General features: G+C 44.7%; 1 protein-coding gene across 1 annotated transcript in view; it reads right to left on the bottom strand.

Moving 5' to 3' along the window:
- LOC118097814 (neuronal acetylcholine receptor subunit alpha-7-like) overlaps window positions 1-20440 on the bottom strand; it is a 129286-nt gene that overhangs the window by 74530 nt on the left and 34316 nt on the right. Inside the window, exon 2 of the mRNA XM_035141063.2 lies at window positions 14961-15100. Coding sequence (XP_034996954.1) covers window positions 14961-15100 — 140 coding nt within the window. The remainder of the gene's footprint in view (window positions 1-14960; window positions 15101-20440) is intronic.

Raw genomic sequence — 20440 nt, 5'->3', positions numbered from 1 at the left:
GCAGTAATCCAAGCGGGAGATAACCAGAGCATGCACCACTCTGGCGAGACAGTCTGCAGGCAGGTAGGATCTCGGCCTGCATACCAGATGGAGCTGATAGACAGCTGCCCTGGATACAGAATTGACCTGTGCCTCCATGGACAGCTGCGAGTCCAAAATGACTCCCAGACTGCGCACCTGGTCCTTCAGGGGCACAGTTACCCCATTCAGGACCAGGGAGTCCTCCACACCCACCCGCCTCCTGTCCCCCACAAACAGTACTTCTGTCTTGTCAGGATTCAACCTCAATCTGTTAACCGCCATCCATCCTCCAACCGCCTCCAGGCATTCACACAGGACCGCTGTGTGACTAAACCACTTCTGGTGCAACAGGACACTGTGACGGAAACCAGAGCGCACAGAAGCACTGTTTACCTTCCTGCTGTAGCAGTACCTATTTATCTACTCACACTTGTATGCTGTTGAACTGCTAGGTTGCTGGGACCGAGCAATGGGAGCTCACCCCGTCACAGGGATTTGAACTGCCGACCTTCCGATCGGCAAGCCCAAGAGGCTCAGTGGTTTAGACCACAGCGCCACCCACGTCCAGGTAAGAATGCAATCTTATCTGGCCCCCTGAATTGCCAAGGATATGAACATGGAGTTAGACCCAAAGGTCTAACTTGAACTAGGAGGAAGCCTTTTCTGCCCATTAAAATGCTATTTCCAATTTAGGGCTTATCCAGACTTCCAGAATTCTAGGCATAGGGTCTGCGCTTTTTCCGATATAATTATCATCTATTACCAAAATACAATTCTTTATCATTGTCATTCTGCTGCTCCTATCTTGAATCCTGCCTGCGATTTCATTTATTTGTAGTGCTTTTCCAAATAGTCCAAAAATTCTTCTTCTTCTTCTTCTTCTTCTTCTTCTTCTTCTTCTTCTTCTTCTTCTTCTTCTTCTTCTTCTTCTTCTTCTTCTTCTTCTTCTTCTTCTTCTTTTAAAAAAAATCATCATTTTGATCTTTTAATATTGCTGTCAGCTTTGCCATTTCTGCATAGTCCATAACTGGCACAGGTTGTTGGGCTTTTATGCCTTTCCACTTTCCCCAGGAAAACCCACTCTTTAATACAGAATTGGAACAAACAGTAATTCAGGTCTTTTGCAGATTGCTGTTTGCTCCAATTCAGCGCTTTCACAGGGAAAGCACCAGGGGGGAGGGGGAGTTCTCAGACACAGAGCTTTCAAGAATGAACCTGTGCCTAGAAGGGAGGCACAAAAGGAAGTCTGGATGAGCTCTTAGTGGAAGAGCATCCCATGGAAACAGGGAACCCAAATCCAGTGGTGTCTCTCTGCTAATGCCTCCCTTTGTGGAAGACTCCACACAGGCTCATTCTCAAGACCTTGTTACGGGCCTCTGGGATTTATTCACTGCTTCACATACCAAGTAACATAACCCCTGGGGCACTGGGGCAAAGCACTGTGAGAGTTCTTCCACTAGCTCAGGAGTGGGGGAATTATGGTTGGACTCCAACTCCCATCAGCCACAGCCAGCATGGCCAATGGGATGAGGTGATGGGAGCTGTAGTCCAGTCACATCTGGAAGGGCCATAGCTTTGCGTACAACAATCCGCACAACAAGACTAATACATTTTCTCAAAATTATTGAGATTTGTGCCATTGCTCATTCCAGAGAGACAACTGCTCAGGTATTAAGTGATACGGCAAAAGACAACACCTTTACATTATGGACTCTCAGTCTTGCCTCTAGGGGTGCCATTTCCTTTCCTGACAATCTGTGTGCCATTGTGTACCAACAGTGAATACTAAACCAGAAGCTGCAACCTTTTCCCCATCCTGGCTCTCCATGATGCTGTATCCCACCTAATGAAGTTGACATCAGATTGTTTCTGCACTGGTTCCCCATTGGCTTCTGAGGCTCTGGTGGATGCACTAAAAATCCCTATGCAATCTAGGCCCAGCTTGCCTAAGAGACTTCCCCTCTCCTGACGAACTGAGGAGGGACGCTTTCCAAAGTAGACTGCCTGTGTGCCAAGTCAAGACGACTAAAGACACATAGAGAAGCATTATGAGAGGCTCTGCCTCAACTCTGAAATTCTTATTTCCTGGAAGAGGGATAGCAAACCTGGCGCCCCTCCAAATATTGCTGAACTACAACTCCCAATCACCCCCTGTGAATGCCGTTGCTATTTTGCCATGACTACATGCAGCAGATGAAATCTGTTGCTGAACTGTAAAGGTAAAGGTAAAGGGACCGCTAACCATTCGGTCCAGACGTGACCAACTCTGGGGTTGCGGCGCTTATCTTGTGTTATTGGCCGAGGGAGCTGGCATACAACTTCCAGGTCATGTGGCCAGCATGACAAAGCTGCTTCTGGCGAACCAGAGCAGTGCACAGAAACACCGTTTACCTTCCCGCCGGAGTATTTATCTACTTGCACTTTGACGTGCTTTCAAACTGCTAGGTTTGCAGGAGCTGGGACCGAGCAACGGGAGCTCACCCCGTCGCAGGGATTCAAACCGCCAACCTTCTGATCGGCAAGCCCTAGGCTCAGTGGTTTAACCCACAGCGCCACCCGCAACATGGAAGTGATTTCAAATATAGCTGACCCTGCTCAGATTTGTATCTCCAGACAAAGGGAAGGAAAAAGACAAAGACAAAGACACACACACACACCAGTTACATACACATACAACTTATTTTGCATCACTTGTGTCCAGAGTGGAAAAAGGAAAGTTGCAAATTTCACCAGGATCACTGCCCTCCAACACTGTGCAACCCTTTTAACAGAACCACATGAAAAATACTGTCAGCCAAGCAGTCTTCTTGCCTCGCTGCTTGGATTTTACATAGGGACACAAGAAACTGCCTTCTACGAAGTCAGAACAGTGATCCATCTAGTTCAATTTTTGCCTAGACCAAATGTCAGCGACTCCACAAGATTTCAGACGGGGAACCTTCCCCAGCCCTGCCTGGAGATGCCAGAGGTTGAATTTGGGTCCTTCTGCATGCAGCGCAGACGTTCTACCCATGAGCTACAGGTCTCCCTCAAGAACCAGATGAAAGGTTGGATGCTGAAGCAAGACATTTGTCTGCAGTTCAGTTTTAGATCCCCTGGATCTGGGGGTGTTTCAAAATAAAGATTTGCAAGGACATTTGCTTGTGCTAGATATTGGATTTCCTGGTCTGCAAAAGACACTAAAAGGGGAAACTGTCCAAATTCCCTTCTCACGGGGCCTTTGGCTAGATTATGCAGCCAATGAACCAGGGACAAGGATTACAAAATGTGGCAAAATTACAGAAATCAGAATGTCTGCAGCTGTGCCAAGATGGAACACTTGTTTAATTTAAATCCACCAGTGTAGCTAATTTAATGCTTGCTGCTAGATTATTTTTTTGTTGGCTGGGTACCTTTTCTTTCCTAGTGATTTTAATGGTCATAAATTAATTTTTATTATCACTGCTATTATCGTTGTTAGTTCTGCTTTTAACTCAGCCTTGCAAATAAATGCTTACAATTTACTAGCCCACTTAAAAAAGTGATGGGCTACACATGTTCAGTTGTGACACTCAGTTCTCTTTAAGTTTACATAAGTCTTTCCCAACTTGGGGAAACCTTCTTGCCAGGATGAAACTCTCTTATTTACCAGAGATAAATGGCTATTTACAAATCTGTTTTAAATTGGGGTGGGGATATCTTGAAATTATCATGAGCAGCCTTGAAGATCTGTTTCTGGGCTGAAAAGTGGTTTAAACCTTTTAAAAAATTAAGCCAATCTATTTTACAAATCAAAATTCAAATATAGCACTCTTTTAAATGAGTTAAAGGTAAAGGGACCCCTGACCCATTAGGTCCAGTCGTGGACAACTCTGGGGTTGCGGTGCTCATCTCACTTTATTGCCCAAGGGAGCCAGCGTACAGCATGACTAAACTGCTTCTGGCGAACCAGAGCAGCGCATGGAAACACCGTTTACCTTCCCGCTGGAGCGGTACCTATTTATCTACTTGCACTTTGACGTGCTTTCGAACTGCTAGGTTGGCAGGAGCAGGGACCGAGCAACAGGAGCTCACTCCGTCCGGGGATCTGAACCACCAACCTTCTGATTGGTAAGCCCTAGACTCTGTGGTTTAGACCACAGCGCCACCCGCGTCTTTAAATGAGTTACTAGTCTGCAAAAGAAAAAAAGTACTAGCCTGCTGAATGCTATCCTCTCCTCCTCCACCAACTTGCCCACTCACTATCATGGAAGTCCTTCTAGACTACAAGACTGGTTTAGAGTATATCTCTTTGGCTGTCAAAAAAATTGGGCAGCAGGAATCATAATGTTCCCATTTACAGTTGCAGATATTAATGTTTTATTTGATCTAATGTAAGTCTATCTCCACCCCCACTAGATCATGGATGGAGAACCTGGCAGGAGCTGATTATATCAAGCACACAGTGTGGAAGACCACACTGGTGCTCCATCCCTGGCTGTCAGGGCACTGCCCAGCAAGACCTTAAGGGTAGAGAAGGAGGAGGAGGCTGGGCAGGGACGGCTAGGAGAAGGACAGGAAAAAGTAGTAGGAGATGGGGAGCGGGTGTTAGGAAGTAGCCGGGGAGTGAAAAGGGTCGGGGATGCTGAGCAGGAGGTTCAACACCGCTCCACCAGCTCGGGAACAGAGGGGGAAATTACGCAGGTCCCGTCAGCCAGGGAGAGGCAGGAGTGGAAAAGTAAAACACAGATGCAGAGAGTAGGGCTGCCCAAGTTTTTATGTTGGAGAAAAAGCCGCCAAAAGTTACTTCCTGGATCTGAGTCCGACAGTACAGATGGCTGAATGATGTCTGCTGCTTTGTACATATGTAAATAAAGACTGAAATATGTATAGCTTTGAGTGATCAGCACCATTTCTTGTGGAGAGCACCCCCACTATGCTTAGGCTACACTGGCCAAGATAAAGAGAGACTTTGAACATGGAAGAAAGTGTCTCATGTTCATTTAGGAGCATCCCTTTCCCCAAGTTGCCCCATGGAAAATGCCAAACTTTCACATCAGCACAAAAGAAGACTGTGAAATGTGACAAAATCTTATTTCCTTTTTGGCAGTATTTCGGGCATTTCAGTCACTCCAAAGCTGCTTCTGAACGAGAGTTAATGCTTTGAACTGTGTGAGAATAGGAAGGCCAGGAGAGTAATGAAGCTTCTTGACCTCGTTGCCCACAAATGTACCATCTTGAGTACCACTGAATACAGTAATTATTGGAAACCTCAGAGAGAAATATCTTCCCCTGGAAGAGTTTTAATGAAGCTATTAACTGTGCATCAAAAGAAAGCCACATAGTGGATTTCAATACATCTTGCATTGTAAGGATGTGTTTAGCCCACCCCGCCCTCCAAACGATAAGCCATTGCAGAGATTTAAACACGGCTTTACTCAAAGCACAAAATAACCAAACCAGAGAGTTAATTTTGCTTGGAAGGAAATGCCCCTTCCAAACCTTTGGTCATAATTATCCCCTAGATTTAACTCTCATCAATGGAAGTAGAGGTCAACGCTCCTAGACATCTCTAATAATCCTATTTGAGGATAAACATGATAGATTTTGGCCAAAAGAGAGTTTTGAGGTTTGCTTTAAATTTCAGGAACAGGTGCAGGAATTTGTTACACAACTCAGATTTTCTATCAAATCGTTTCTAACATCTTTGACAATCCTCTACCTAACCTGGAACTACAACTCCCATCATCCCTGGCCATTGACCATGAAGGCTGGGGCTGGTGGGTCTTGGAGGCCAAAACAAATAGGCAAATGTGCCCCAAACAAACTGGGACCAATGGCGAATTCTTGGCACAGTCATATATTGATAGATTAAGAGCTGTTTCCCATGTTATGGACTTAAGTCTTAAGAGGGCCAATTGTCTAGAACAGCCTTCACTACAGGACTGATAGATTTGGTAAAAAAACATCAGAAGGTCACCAAGTTGATGAAGGCTGATTGAGAACACACGGCTGGTCTGTACCAGTCTCCATAAGAAGGGAGATTTGGCTTAGTAATGGGGTGGGGGGAAGAAATTGAGAATAACTTAAGAATGTTTCAAGTAGTTACCCAGTGACCATGGCCATCCCTCCTGGCCAAGCCTAATCCACGTCTGTTGCACATAATCCCAGACAGTTTTGGGGCATTACCCCTTTTCTCTTTTGCACCCCCCATTAAACCTTGTTTGCTCCAACATTATCTACTTTTTCCTGAGATCTCTCAGGGAAAAAGCGGCTTCTGCCAAAACATATTACAGAACTGAGTTATTGCTGCAGAAAGCTGTCACCAAAGATTGCTAGATACAATCCACATTTGGTAGTGAAGGTGGAAGATCCCACTAGGCCAGGGACACAACAATATTCTGAAGGTAGCAACTACTGTATTTTTCTGTCTATAAGACACCCTATGTATAAGACGCCCCCTATTTTGGGGGACTCAGATTTAAGAAAATGGGGGAAGATATATCCATGTGTGACCCAATTTTTCACATTATTTTAAAGGGGGGAAACCTAGTCTTATATACGGAAAAATACAGTACTTCCAAATATATTATCCCCTTCCAACTACTGCTAACTCACTACTACCACTCCTCTTGTTACAGATTTCTGCCTTGCACAATCTGTCTGTCATGGTAACTTGCAGCCTGTTTCATGGCAAGGCAGAAATCTTTAATTTTCAATGACAGATTGTATGCCTGAAGAAAAAGTATCTCGGTACATCTGCTTCCACACAAGCTGTTTTAAACAAACAAACAAACAAAGCCATATTTTGTTCACTTGCTTGTTAGGTGGGATCTCAAACAACACCGTGACTAGCCCCTGAGCCTATTGCATTCTGCATTGTTTCCGAAGTCTGATTAATGTTGCAATGCCATACTGCCCAGTAGGGATTGGCAAAGTACTGTTAAAGCTTTCTTAATCAGCCAATTCCTCCATTCAGCTTCTGCCTCTAATTGCTTCCTGATCAGTGCAGTGTGGCATTAGCAATTGCCCCAGAACCAGTAAGTTACTGCCTCACATACTTCACAATTTAAACAGAGGAAATAGGTATCATGGGGAGAAAACTGTAATTGAAGCCCCCTGCCAAGCAGGGAACAGGAACTGACCAATTAAGGAGCAACTATCATTCATACTGCTACCACACCGTGCTGAACAGGAAGCAATTGGAACTGGAAGCCACAAGGAGGAATTAAAATTGTGGAGCAGCAACAGAACTTAATTTTGATTAAACACAGATGGCTGGTGGTCATAGAGATAGGGACTGACAGATAATATAGCACTATATTAAGAAGTTGGAACCACCTTTTCAATTCCATTTCAAGTTGATTGTAGAAAAGTAATGTCTCAGCAGTATCAAAGAGCCTTTGTATTGAAACAACTTAGATTGTATCAGAAATTTAAGCAGGAGTCAGGAAAGGCTTATAATTGCTGCTGCATAAAATGAGGACTCCCCTGGAAATTGTAGCTCCATCAGCTATAGCTGAGGTTTGGCAGTATTTTTGTGGTGTTAAGTATAGCAATTGAATACTATTCAGTTTCATTGTATGCCTTATCTCTGACATACACTATTTTTCAAAGACATTTTCAAAGGCTTTCGTCTGTTATCTCCGGGAGACTTCTGAGTAAATAAAAATAATAGTAATAATAATTCCCACACAGACCAAACAAAAATGTTCTGATGCAGGCAGCACCCAGGTTAATCCAAAAAAGCTTGGGTTTCAAATATATATATTGTATGGAGAGAGTGAGCCACTTCTGAGAAATATATCAGTCATACAGAAAGACTGAGAAATAACAGAGATTTGAATTGCCTCTCTTGCCGTCTCTTCCTGTGACAGAAGGGAGATAGCATGGAATTTGAAATAGGTTCCTTCAAATTTTAGGGACGCAGGTGGCGCTGTGGGTTAAACCACAGAGCCTAGGGCTTGCCGATCAGAAGGTCGGTGGTTTGAATCCCCACGATGGGGTGAGTTCCCGTTGCTCGGTCCCAGCTCCTGCCAACCTAGCAGTTCAAAAGCACGTCAAAGTGCAAGTAGATAAATACCGTGTTTCTCACATTATAAAACATCCCTACAAAATAAGGCATGGCAGGATTTTTCTGAGGTGGCAAAATATAAGGCATACCTCGAAAATAAGCCATACTGCAGGTCTGTGGCAAAGAAGAGGAAAAGGAAGGGGGCTGCTCGGAACCGGCTGCTGCTGCTGCGTTAACCCCCGGGATCCGGCTGTAGCCTTTGCGTGCGCCGCGCGAAGCCCCGGGACCCGGCTGCAGCCTTTGCACGCAGCTCGCGAAGCCCTGGGACCCGGCTGCAGCCTTTGCACGCAGCGCGCGAAGCCCCGGGACCCGGCTGCAGCCTTTGCGCGCAGCGCGCGAAGCCCTGGGACCCGGCTGTAGCCTTTGCACGGGCCGCGCGAAGCCCCGGGACCCGGCTACAGCCTTTGCATGCGGCGCGCGAAGCCCCGCTCGCAGACAGGCAGGCGCGCGAACGAACGAGGGAGGTGAGGAAATGGCAAGGAGAGGTTTCCCACCCACCCCTGTCGTGAGAGGGCGGCAAGCGGCTACCGTATAGAATTTAATTTTATGTATGGCTTGTTCGTTCCTAGAAGGGGGCTCTGGTGGGGTTTTTATGCATCAGCAGGTGCCAAAATAGCTTGGGGTCAGACTACGCACAAATTCAGACTTGCCCATAGGAAAGATCAACAAATGGGGTTGAAAAGAATTCCCAGCTGCATTAAGGTAGGTTTGATGATGATGATGATGATGTGTAGGAACTGTAGGAGTACATTGGCAATGGGTACTAAGAGATAGCTTGCTAATTCCTAAATCTCCAATAGGTTGCATTGGTTTCCCATTGGGCACCCAGATCTATTCCACTAATTACTCATACTGCACTACCCATGTACCGTAATAAAAATAAGACATCCCTTGAAAATAAGCCATGGTGTGTTTTTTTGAGGAAAAAATAAATATAAGATGTGTCTTATAATATGACAAACACGGTAGGTACTGCTCCAAGTGGGAAGGTAAATGGCGTTTCTGTGCGCTGCTCTGGTTTGCCAGAAGCGGCTTTGTCATGCTGGCCACATGACCTGGAAGCTGTACGCCGGCTCCCTCGGCCAATAACGCAAGATGAGCGCCACAACCCCAGAGTCAGTCACGACTGGACCTAATGGTCAGGGGGTCCCTTTACCTTTTGCCTTCAAATTTTAGACCAGATCCTGGCCATTTAGGCACTGACTCTAAGCTGATTGCCTCAAGGAGACTGTTTCATCTTCATTAATAACAGCCAGCGGAGAAGGGATTTTCATTGTGGCTATGGCATGAAGGGAGAGTGAAAGGAACCTTCTTTCTTCCCCACCACGGTCCCAATAAACATCACAGCTGCTGTCAGCCCCAAGACAAAAGCCCCAATGGATACTTCCCTCTTGGCACTGATAGCAGCATTACCAAGAGCAGGTTTATCTCTCCCGCCACTGGTGCACCCATGTTTTCTTTGACCCATATGAATAAATAGCTGCCATTCACTCATATAAGGAAAAAAACCAAACAGCTGCATTTGGGGCAATGTTTCACTAGGGCAAGGGTTGCCAACTTTGGGGTCACCTGTGGGTACATTTGCAGCTTTAAGGAAGTGTCATGGGCACAAGCCACTCAGATTGCTCCCTTCCCCTCAATGGATCAATCTACCTTCCCTAGACAGATGAGAGAGAGAGAGAGAGAGAGAGAGAGAGAGAGAGAGAGAGAGAGAGAGAGAGAGAGAGAGAGAGAGAGAGAGAACAGAACAGAAAAATAAAACACAGTAATCTATTAAACATTAAAAGCCTCCCTGAACAGGGCTGCCTTCAGATGTCTTCTAAAAGTCTGGTAGTTGTTTTCCTCTTTGACATCTGTTGGGAGGGCGTTCCACAGGGCAGGCGCCACCACCGAGAAGGCCCTCTGCCTAGTTCCCTGCAATAATAACTAGCAATAATAGTAACACCTGTTGAACTCTTCCGATGATTGCTAGGATTTTCAGAATGAAGAAATACTCTCACTGTGGGGGCAATGCAGAGCTGGGGTTTTCTTCAGCGTATAACCCCCCAACTGTTGTTCTTTTCACAGCTGTGGTGATGTTCCAAGGGAAGGAGAGCTCTCCTTTGATAAATCAGCCCCACTGCAGATTCTGCTGATGCAATTACTTTGCACAGACTTCAGGCACGGCAGGTAAGCAGTCCGCACATTTGCCTGGCAAGTTTGGAAGGCAGTGCACGCAAGCTGTAATTATAGCTTTGCAAAAAAAAACCTCTAAGAACTGCATCCGATGAATCATTTATAGGAACACATGGCTCATCATTTCTTTCAACATACAAGATACTTCTGCGTAAAATGGTTAAAAAGCTTCATAATTAATCAACAAATTACTTGTGGAACATCAGAGACATCTGCGCATTTCAGAGCCGTAGTTAGCATTCCGAAGTGACAAAGCCATGTGTTAACATTCTGGGAATGGGAAACACCTAATGAAAGCCCTTCTGGTCCTCGATTACAATTAGATAGCAGACTGGTTAAGAGACAGGACTCAGGCACACGCAATGCACAGCAGAAGTCAAGTAATTTGACCAGCTTCTTCTGGAAAGGACACGCTAGCAGTCAATGTGAGTGTCTAGGTCTGATTTGGGGGCTCCAGTAATCCTAGTGTATGTGCCATTACCAGTTCTGATCCTTTGGTACGCGGTAAAACACATCCTCAGAAAGATGGTAAGGGATATGGTTTCCCCTTCATCACTTATACAGCCCAACAAGACAAAGACAAAAACTTACCGTCAGCATACAAATCAATATGGCTAACCTAATCAAAACACCCTCCCTCCCCACTCACACAAGAAACTAAGGATCACCACAGCCAACCACAAATGAACAATCACATCCTAAGACGAATCCCGACCTCTCTCACCAACAAAGAAGCACAAGCAAACAACAGAGAACCTGCACAAACGACGCTGACGCCGAACCCCTACACATATCAAGAAAACAGAAACATCGGCAATCCACCACACCCAACTCCCCATCCCACCCACCTCTTTCCCCCCTTCCTCATAATGTCTCAATAAGTAAAATTGATGTGTAAAAATGATACATGGGAGAAAGAAAGAAAAATATGAGACATTGCACTACCTTTGTAACCCAAGAAAATCCTTAATAAAAAATAATTACAAAAAAAAAAGAAAGATGGTAAGGAATGGCATGGAGCCGTCACTAGCCAAGCAGTCCATATTGCTGGTTTTCATTGTAAGCCAAGAATGGATTGAAAAAGTGCCTGGCTTTTCCTGGGACACTGGAATTCCCATACTGTGGTACCTTGGTTTAAGAAAAGCTTAGTTTATGAAATATACTCGGAGTCGAGAGTGAATTTCATGCTCTTTATTCAGCTCATAGTCATCAAGGAGAAGAAGAATGGCTCTTTTCCCCAAATCATCTGCTTATATACATTATTTACACAATGGGCCTTGCGTGATTGGCTACTTCAGGGCTACACCTGTGGGCCAATTATATTGTGGATTGACTTCTGCCTGCAGCCTGATTGGCTGCTCCTACAGGCCAATCAGGTAGCAGATTCACTTCTGCCAGCCGCCTGATTGGCTGCTCCACCAGGCCAATCAGGTTGCGGATTCACTTCCACCTGGAGTTGGATTGGGTAGCTCCTGCTGATTCTGAATCCTATTGTTCTAGGATTCAGCTCAGTACATAACAGTTTATGAATAACTTGGATTAAGAATGCTGCAAACCCGGAAGTAGGTGTTTTGGTTTGTGAACTTTGCCTTGGAATAAGAATATGTTTCGCTTCCTGTTGAGTGTGTTCCATTTGTAAATTGAGTCCCCCGCTGCTATGGGGAAGCACGCCCTGGTTTAAGAACGCTTTGGTTTAAGAATGGACTTCCGGAACGGATTAAGTTCATAAACCAAGGTACCACTGTATGGTGGCTGACCATTGCAGCAGCAAACAAGGAAAGCATTGTTTATACAGGTGAAACTCGGAAAATTAGAATATTGTTGAAAAGTGCATTTATTTCAGTAATGCAACTTAGTATTTTTTATTTTTATTTTTACAAATGCTTTCTTTTGGAAATTCCACAGTAATAAAACAAATAGTTACAATAATACAAAAATAAACATCACTATTACATTTCATTAATTACATTCCATTTATAATTGACCCGCCTAACAACAAATAATTCCAATTACAATAAATAAAGGCTTGACATATCTTGCTTTGCATGTCATGCATCTATCTCATATACTGGTTTCACCTGTTAAGTTGCATTACTGAAATAGTAAATGCACTTTTCGACGATATTCTTATTTTCCGAGTTTCACCTTATGTGAGAAAAGCAATGAAGTGCTTTTAAGAAGGGGAGGGGAGGCATTATGTCTACCCAGGCACTCTCTGAACTTCACATTTATTCATTTTTCAATTGATAAATTGCCTTCCACATGGGCCTCAAGGTGGTTTACATGACAACCACTAACAGCACAACAAACAAACACCTTAAGATAAGTGTTTTCTTCTATACTGCACCTAAACCTAAGACACGGGAGACCTTTTAAACCAGCTGGGAAAGCATGTTGAAACAAGAATGTCTCCAGCTGTTGCTAGACACCGGTGGTATCTACAGAGCAAGGACAGCCACACTGAAAGGCCTGCACCGAGTGTAGTGGGCTTATGATACTTTAGGGCAGTGGTTCCCAACAGGTGGTCCGGGGACCCCCAGGGGTCCGCGAGCTATGCCAGAGGGGTCCGCAAGATGCTATTAGAACAAAAAATATATTAAATATATTTCGTATGATAACAGATTTTTTTGTTTTGGCCGCTTCCTGCATGAGCAGAGTCTAGCGCAAAACAAGAATTAGATGAGGCAGTAGTTCTGCTGTATGCCGTTAGGTGGTGCTTTACAAACACTACTGTTTTGCAAAGAGGCAACACGCGCATTCTACTAACGCTCACCTCCCCAAGATGCTTTGCGCGCGTTGGCTTCATTTGTGCGCTACTGCGCAGGTACCCTGTCTTCTCCATTCCCCTCCCTCCTCCCTGGACTCTTATAAAAAGACTCTTGATTTGGCTCTCACTTTTTAATTTTAGGATTAGGAATTAATGGGGGTCCTTGTCACAATAGCGGCTCGATGAGGGGTCCTCAAGAAAATTTTGTTGGGAACCCCTGCTTTAGGGACTTCAACTAGAAACTCTCATGTAGAACACAATGACCTCGTGGGTATATAAGGTGTCCAGACTCAAGCTCAGGCGAACACAGATCACTGCATACATAACAGCCCCAAATGGCATCATCAGAACTGTGCCGAGGGCTCAGAACCTGTTCTACCAATCCTCAGATACTTCTATAGGGCTGCAGTTACAGCCCAATCTCTGCCAGGAGATGTTCTGGAATCTCAGAGATCTCTAGGTTCCCGAATAGTCCTGGGACTCAGCTATACTGCTGCAAATATAACATTTTAAGTGCGTTTTAAGCACATTATACAAATGTGACACTAGATGGCGATGGTGAGCTTATGGTAAATTCAATATATTTTTCACAGTGTGTGGTTTTTTTTGTATGTGTCCAGTTTCCACCCTAGTTAGATGGTTGAGAGTAAATGGGACATAGAGGCCTCTCTGCAGTGCCGCCTCCTAACCTGGAGGTGACCTTCCTTGCCATCCCCGCACCTTGCATCGTTGAATAGAGGTTAAGAGGAGAGGATCCCGTCTGGAAGTGTGTAGGCTGCAGAGAGGCCTCTAGGCCATGGTTATGTCCTAATTACATCACTGGGAGCCTTGCCGGACCTGGAGGCTTTGCCGATTCAAAATTAATTCAAGAATAAAATTGGATTAATTTCCAGACATCCAATGGATATCTGCTCAATTAATTTTGGTGGGTTTTTTTTAATCATTTGAAATTGGATGGGGGGGGTTGATGTGTGACCATCCATCATTAATTCTCCCCATACTCAAAGTCACACACACCCCCACCTGCCGCTGCCACCACTATTCAGGATCACCAGTCTCCCCACTTTAACTTTGGGTTAATTAGAGCACAATTAGTGTCACCCAGCCCCAGAGGTTCCGTGCTAACAACCATTAGAAGCAAACTGACAAAATCATTTTTGACAGGCAAAATTATCCGTGTGTAATTCTCTTCTGGCTTAAAGCTTTATAGCGACAGCACCCACAAAGAGTCAGATGTAGAAGATCCTTTGGAATGTTTGAAATAGTTGTTTTTACACCAGTAATCTTATTGCTTTATTCTTTCCTTAAGGGTTTCATTTTTACAATCAAGTGGCGTATAAATTTTATGAAATAAATAAATCCGCAACATTCTCTCTCTTAGTTGTGCCGTATTTTTATGACTGCAGAACGCTGAGTGCTTTTGGAGGGGGCGGAAACAGAATTTGAGTATTAAAAGAAATAAAAATGTGTTACTATCTCACACTAATCTGCTACAAAGCCACACGGAAAGACCCTCAATAGAAGGGCTGGATGTAGAATGATCAGAACAAGGGTAGTCAGTGCAGTACGCTCTGAATAATTTGGACTACAACTCCCATCAGCCCCAGCTAGCATAGGCTACAGTCAAGGATGGTGGGAGTTGTAGTCCAAAATATCTGGAGGGCACCATGTTGACCATCCCTGAATTAAAGAATGACATTACCACTTGGGCTCATCAATTTTTTAAAAACATGATTAAAATCCCACTCCAAATGTTAACAAGTTTGGACAGACTGGAGTAAAGTGATATATTTGCCTTCATTTAACTATCTTGGTTTAGAATAAGGTGGTTGAAATATGTTTTGGGACAACTGATATATTTTAACAGGTCTGCAGAGAGATCCTTGTTCACCTGGACCAACAACACACGACTGGTTTTAAATTTGCTTTACTTAAGAGCTGCTAAGGAACAGGAAGCCAACTTACCACGTCAATTATCTGCAGCAATGACAGTTGCAGCTCCACCACCAGGGGCTGTGAGTCATTCACTACCGGCCTTTCCAAGCTGTTATAGTTCTTCAGTAATTCTCTGTAGAGCCGCCTTTGGTTTTCACCTTGCTGGGAGACTAAGGGAAGAAGAAAAAAGCACCGTAAGAGAGCAACTAAATTATGATACAGTGTTTTTCAGTCTTCTGTGTGTATATCAGCAGAACTAGGTTCAAATCCCTGGTCAATTCTGTTACTTGAGAATGACTGGTGTCAGGAGTGGACCCAGGAATCAGAAATCACTGCTCACACCAACTTTGTCTTGGAGAAATCCTTGATATTTCCAGATGTTCACACACACACACTGACATTGTAACCATGTTTTGTGGACAACAAATGTGGGTTCTGCAAGCCCTTAAGGTAGCTAAGATACTGCAAAGACAAACATCTATCACCCACTTGTTTGAAGATCTCACTTGCCCTTTCTCTACATCTGAATGTGTGGCTTACAGCCATAAATTTCATTTAGATGCGTTTTTGGACTGCCTATATTAATTTATATGTTTAAAACAGGATTCATGGAATATTTTTTCTTGTTAACATCAGCTGGCAATGCCCGCATACTTTCCATGCAGGTCGGAGTCCTCTTTTTCTGGTGATGCTTAAAAGGTCACCGTGTTGGAGTGAGAGTGAAATACAGATGTAATTTTAATTCTTAAAGCAGAGGTGACTTCAGCTTAGCAGAAAAAGACGCCATGCGACTCATTGAAAATCCCTTTATTTGTGTGGATGGCAGAGCTCAGCTCTGTCTGTTTTGCGCAAAGTTCATTAAACGAAACTACACTGTGCACTCATTTGAGGAAATAGCGCACGCATCATCCTTTCTGTACTTGAGAACAAGTAAAGTGAGCATTACATTTTATTAGACTTCAACGCCGCTTAACAATTCCAAATGTTTAGCGAGGCATGTCTTATCAAGCTGTACGTTATTGCAAACTTTCTCCAGGGAATGGGGAAACATGAGAAGGTTCTTCACTATTGCTGCAGTTTGCGTAGATTTCATGTCACCTGCTTTATGAACTAAAGGAGCTGTCACTTGTTCTCACAGTAAAGAGAAAAGCTTGTTTACCCCACGTATGGCTTTTAGCATAACAAAGGGTGTTTTGTATCTGTCTGTTTGCATCCAGATTTAATTTTCCTTAATATAATATTATGCAGATTCCTATGCAAGCAGAGCAGTTGGGTTCCTGGCAAGTCACCAAGGCAGCTGTTGGTGTCGTACATGGTTAGCCTATCTAATCAAGCTATCTGTTGTTGTTCTTGCGATAGCCCCTGAGCAAAAGTAGATGTGGAACCAAGAAAATGTGCTGCGGGGACAAGAAAGAAACCCAAAGTAAAAAAAGGACAAAAGGACAATTACAGAGGAACAACTGAAAAGTTATACGGACGCAAATGTGCACACGTATCCAAGCTCTCAAGATGCAGATTCCATGTGGTGCAATCTGTATACCATCCAGGTAACACAACTCAGGGTAGAGCTACAGAGACAGGTGCAGATTGTATTTTCAGTGGCTCCTACTAGCTATTATGGGATAAATTTAACAGCCTGTAATCTGGGCCAGACATGAGAAAGAGATGTCAAGGTCCACAAGAGGTATTCAGGGAGGTTGTTGCAGTGCACACGCATTGGTGGAGCCAATCTGACACTTCTGCTGTTGTGCTTGCACTACGACAACCTCCCTGCCACCTCAACCCTCACTTTTGGTAAGCAGCAGATATCCATTGCTGGGAAGCTAGTGGAGTGGCTCTATCCATTGCTGAGAAGGTCCCCCAGCAAGTCATTGATCACCTGACCTCAGTTAGCATTGACATTGCCAGGAGAGCCAGCTAAGCTCAGAGACTGAGCATGGCAATGTAGATATATTCTAAGTTACCAACCCTTTTGGACTACTGCACACACTTTGAATTTTGAGAAAGTGGTGTGGGCACAAGTCACAAAATAGCTACCATGGGGGCATAGCATAACACAACATGGCTACCATGTGGGTATGACGTAATACAAAATTAGACAGAGAGAGAGAGCTGTCATTCCTGCTTTTCCACCCACCCTGCTCCAGACAATCTCAGACTTTCTACGTCCCGATTGTAGAGATTCCACAATATTGATTTCTCTCACATACACAATGATGCTGTGACTATCCAATAACAAAAGGGAATGTTCCCTAGAAAAGATACAAGGTGGACACACACTAGAGAATGGACCTCTGTGGCCAGAGGTGCCATCTTGCACACACAACACATGTGACATTGTAAAGTCAAGTCATGGACCTCAGCATGGCACAGCTGCAATGGTCGGCGGCTCCTCCTCTCTCGAGCTCAAAAGAAGCCCACGCCACACTCGACTTCTTCCAGCCCCTCAACATTGAGGGGGCCTGGCCCCCTGCCAAATGATATTGAGGGGGAACAGTCAGTTCTAGTAAACCAGCTGGATCTGAAAAAGAATCTCTACACTACTGAGGCAACCTGGGCCTCAGTGACAGGGTCAGATCAAGGAGTAGCCCCAGACAACTTCCCTGATCATTCAGGTGGACTGCAACCCCATCTAGAACAGGCTGCCTTCCTATTCCCTGGATTGGGAAACCACCAATTCAGAGCACCTCCTTCTCTTCAGCTTCAGCTTCCTTGAACTCTTTACTGCCTCCAGTAATTGACCTTTTTATTAGTGGGACCCAGGTGGCGCTGTGGTTAAACCACTGAGCCTAGGGCTTGCTGACCACAAGGTCGGCGGTTCGAATCCCTGTGACAGGGTGAGCTCCCGTTGCTTGGTCCCAGCTCCTGCCAACCTAGCAGTTCGAAAGCATGTCAAAATGCAAGTAGATAAATAGGAACCGCTACAGCGGGAAGGTAAACGGCGTTTCCATATGCTGCTCTGGTTTGCCAGAAGCGGCTTTGTCATGCTGGCCACATGACCTGGAAGCTATACGCCGGCTCCCTCGGCCAATAATGCGAGATGAGCGCGCAACCCCAGAGTCGGTCACGACTGGACCTAATGGTCAGGGGTCCCTTTACCTTTACCTTTATTGGTGGTAAAGCTCATTAACCCCTTGGGGAATAATGAGTGTTGCGGAAGGGCCTAGCAGAAAAAGCCTGTGTGTGTGTTATAGGGTGGGTCTAAAAGTAAGGGAGATAAGGTAATTGGAGGGCTGAGTGTTGCTGGGGTAAAATGCATGTATCAGTTCTTTGATTGACAGGGTGAGTGCTTAAGACTCAGCGTTTTAGCTTCCAGTTTCACTTTTGCTAGCTGATTGAATCTCCCTCCCGCCCACCTCCTTTCCTTGGCAGGTTTAGAGTGACCTTGCTTTGCCTTTGGGGCCGCCTGTATTCAGGGGCCAGTAGGAATTTTGCCATTTGGCTGATTGGCTGTGGCCATTTGGTTTTTGCCTACTGCTCAGCAAATAGTCACAACTTGTTAGGTTGGCGGTTAGGCTTTGGTTGATAAATTTGGGAGGGGTATCGCATGGAGGTGCATGCCCCTCAGTGATGCTCTAATAGAAGTATTCCGTTAAAGGAATCCTGGGGCTCCGGGGCTTTAGTCCTTACACCCCCGCAATGGTGCGGGGCTGGGGCCAATATAGAGCACGAGCCTTGGGGAACATTTCTGGTGGGGGAGATCGCCTGGACGCAGCTGTCTCCTCCCCCATGGGGTGTTTACTTGACTTTCCTATCGTAGGAAAGCCAGAGCTGGTCCTGTCCCACCGTGGGGCAGAAGATTAACCAAAACCTAAGGCCAACACTCAATTTAAAAATTGTAATTTAAATAAAGTTGTGGCCAAAATTATGCCAAAAACAAAACCTAAAATGATGTGTCTGTCTGAGTTATTGGGGGGAATTTTCTGGGGGGCCTCAGCACGCAATATTGTCCTCTTTTGTCACACCATACTCTGACTATGTTCTCTTCCCTAACAGAGATAGCTTTCAGACTGGAACTCATTTGTGCTCTTAAACTGAAGCATTAATTGGACCGTTAGGTCCAATCGTGACTGACTCTGGGGTTGCGGCACTCATCTCGCTTTATTGGCTGAGGGAGCCAGCGTACAGCTTCCAGGTCATGTGGCCAGCATGACTAAGCCACTTCTGGTGAACCCGAGCAGCACACAGAAATGTCATTTACCTTCCCGCTGTAGCGGTACCTATTTATCTACTTGCACTTTGACGTGCTTTCGAACTGCTAGGTGGGCAGGAGCTGGGACCGAGCAACCGGAGCTCACCCCGTCGCGGGGATTCGAACCACCAACCTTCTGATCTGCAAGCCCTAGGCTCTGTGGTTTAACCCACAGCGCCACCCGTGTCCCAAAAAACCGGAAGTATTACTTTTCCACAATTAGCCGAGAATGGAATTAAAATAGAGATTCCACACAGCACTTAATACAATGTTATATTACCGAGCAGTGCCTTTTCTCCATGGGCAAGATCTCTCTTTAATGTTTAGCCACAAGGAAGGCCCATTCAGCAAATATTCTTTCTGATGTTAATTAAAACCCTGCTTGTTTTATTGGTTCCTGTTGAGTGTGGCAGTGAGATTGCTAGTGAATAGTGTGTCAATTGCCCCTTGAATAATCTCTCTTGATCACCTCAGCGTCAGCTTATGTTTTCAATGGAAGGAGAGGCTTTAATTACTGTTTGCCTCTCATTACTATTTTTCGTTCACTTTTATAGCAAAATGGTGCTACAAAATGAACGGGGGGGGGGGGGATATGGAAGGAACAGAAATTGGGGCAGCACCCCATTTGGCCTAATGGACTAGACTCCACTGTTGGAAGCCCTGTGCAATGCTAAATTTTGGAAGACACTGTGCTGATGTTGTTGGTGGTAGCAAGGAAAAATAAAATAGGTATAAAAGGATACTACGGTACCTGGATGCTAAGAGTTTGGGGCAAGTACTCTTTGGTGAGAGAACTCCAGCAGAGATTTTAAATCACAATATATGCAGCAAAGTAAAGCATAAAAATATAGGCTGTTAGACCTTTAAAATATGCCCTTCTAAGATCTTTCCAAAGTTCCCCTCTTCCTATAGCATAGAAAAAGACCACACATTTGGGGAGAAAAAAAAATGGTTTACTTACAAACTCTCCAAAAGGTCAGGTTCATGTGCTTTTTCATGCATCAATCAGAAAACTCAGACAGTAAAACTTGGTTTAGTTACAGTGGAGAAAGTTCCGAAATTATCGGTATACGAACTCAAAAGAAGCTTGTTAGAGCCATGAGGTCTGAGCCTGGAGCAACCAGCTCAGACTTCTTTACACACTGAGCTTCTCAGGTAGACTGAGGTACACTAAGCTTCATTACTTTCCTCTCAAGGTAGGTGGGAGTGACCTAGCTAAGCCTGGCAGGACAGCTTACTCTATGGCTTTAACTCCTTTATGCATGTTGGTTGTATGAGGCTGTTACACAGATGTAACAGAAGTCAGTCCCATTTTGCT

Source organism: Zootoca vivipara, chromosome 16 (assembly GCF_963506605.1).
Source record: "Zootoca vivipara chromosome 16, rZooViv1.1, whole genome shotgun sequence".
Taxonomy (NCBI): Eukaryota; Metazoa; Chordata; class Lepidosauria; order Squamata; family Lacertidae; genus Zootoca; species Zootoca vivipara.
This window is presented reverse-complemented; position numbering and strand designations above follow the sequence as displayed.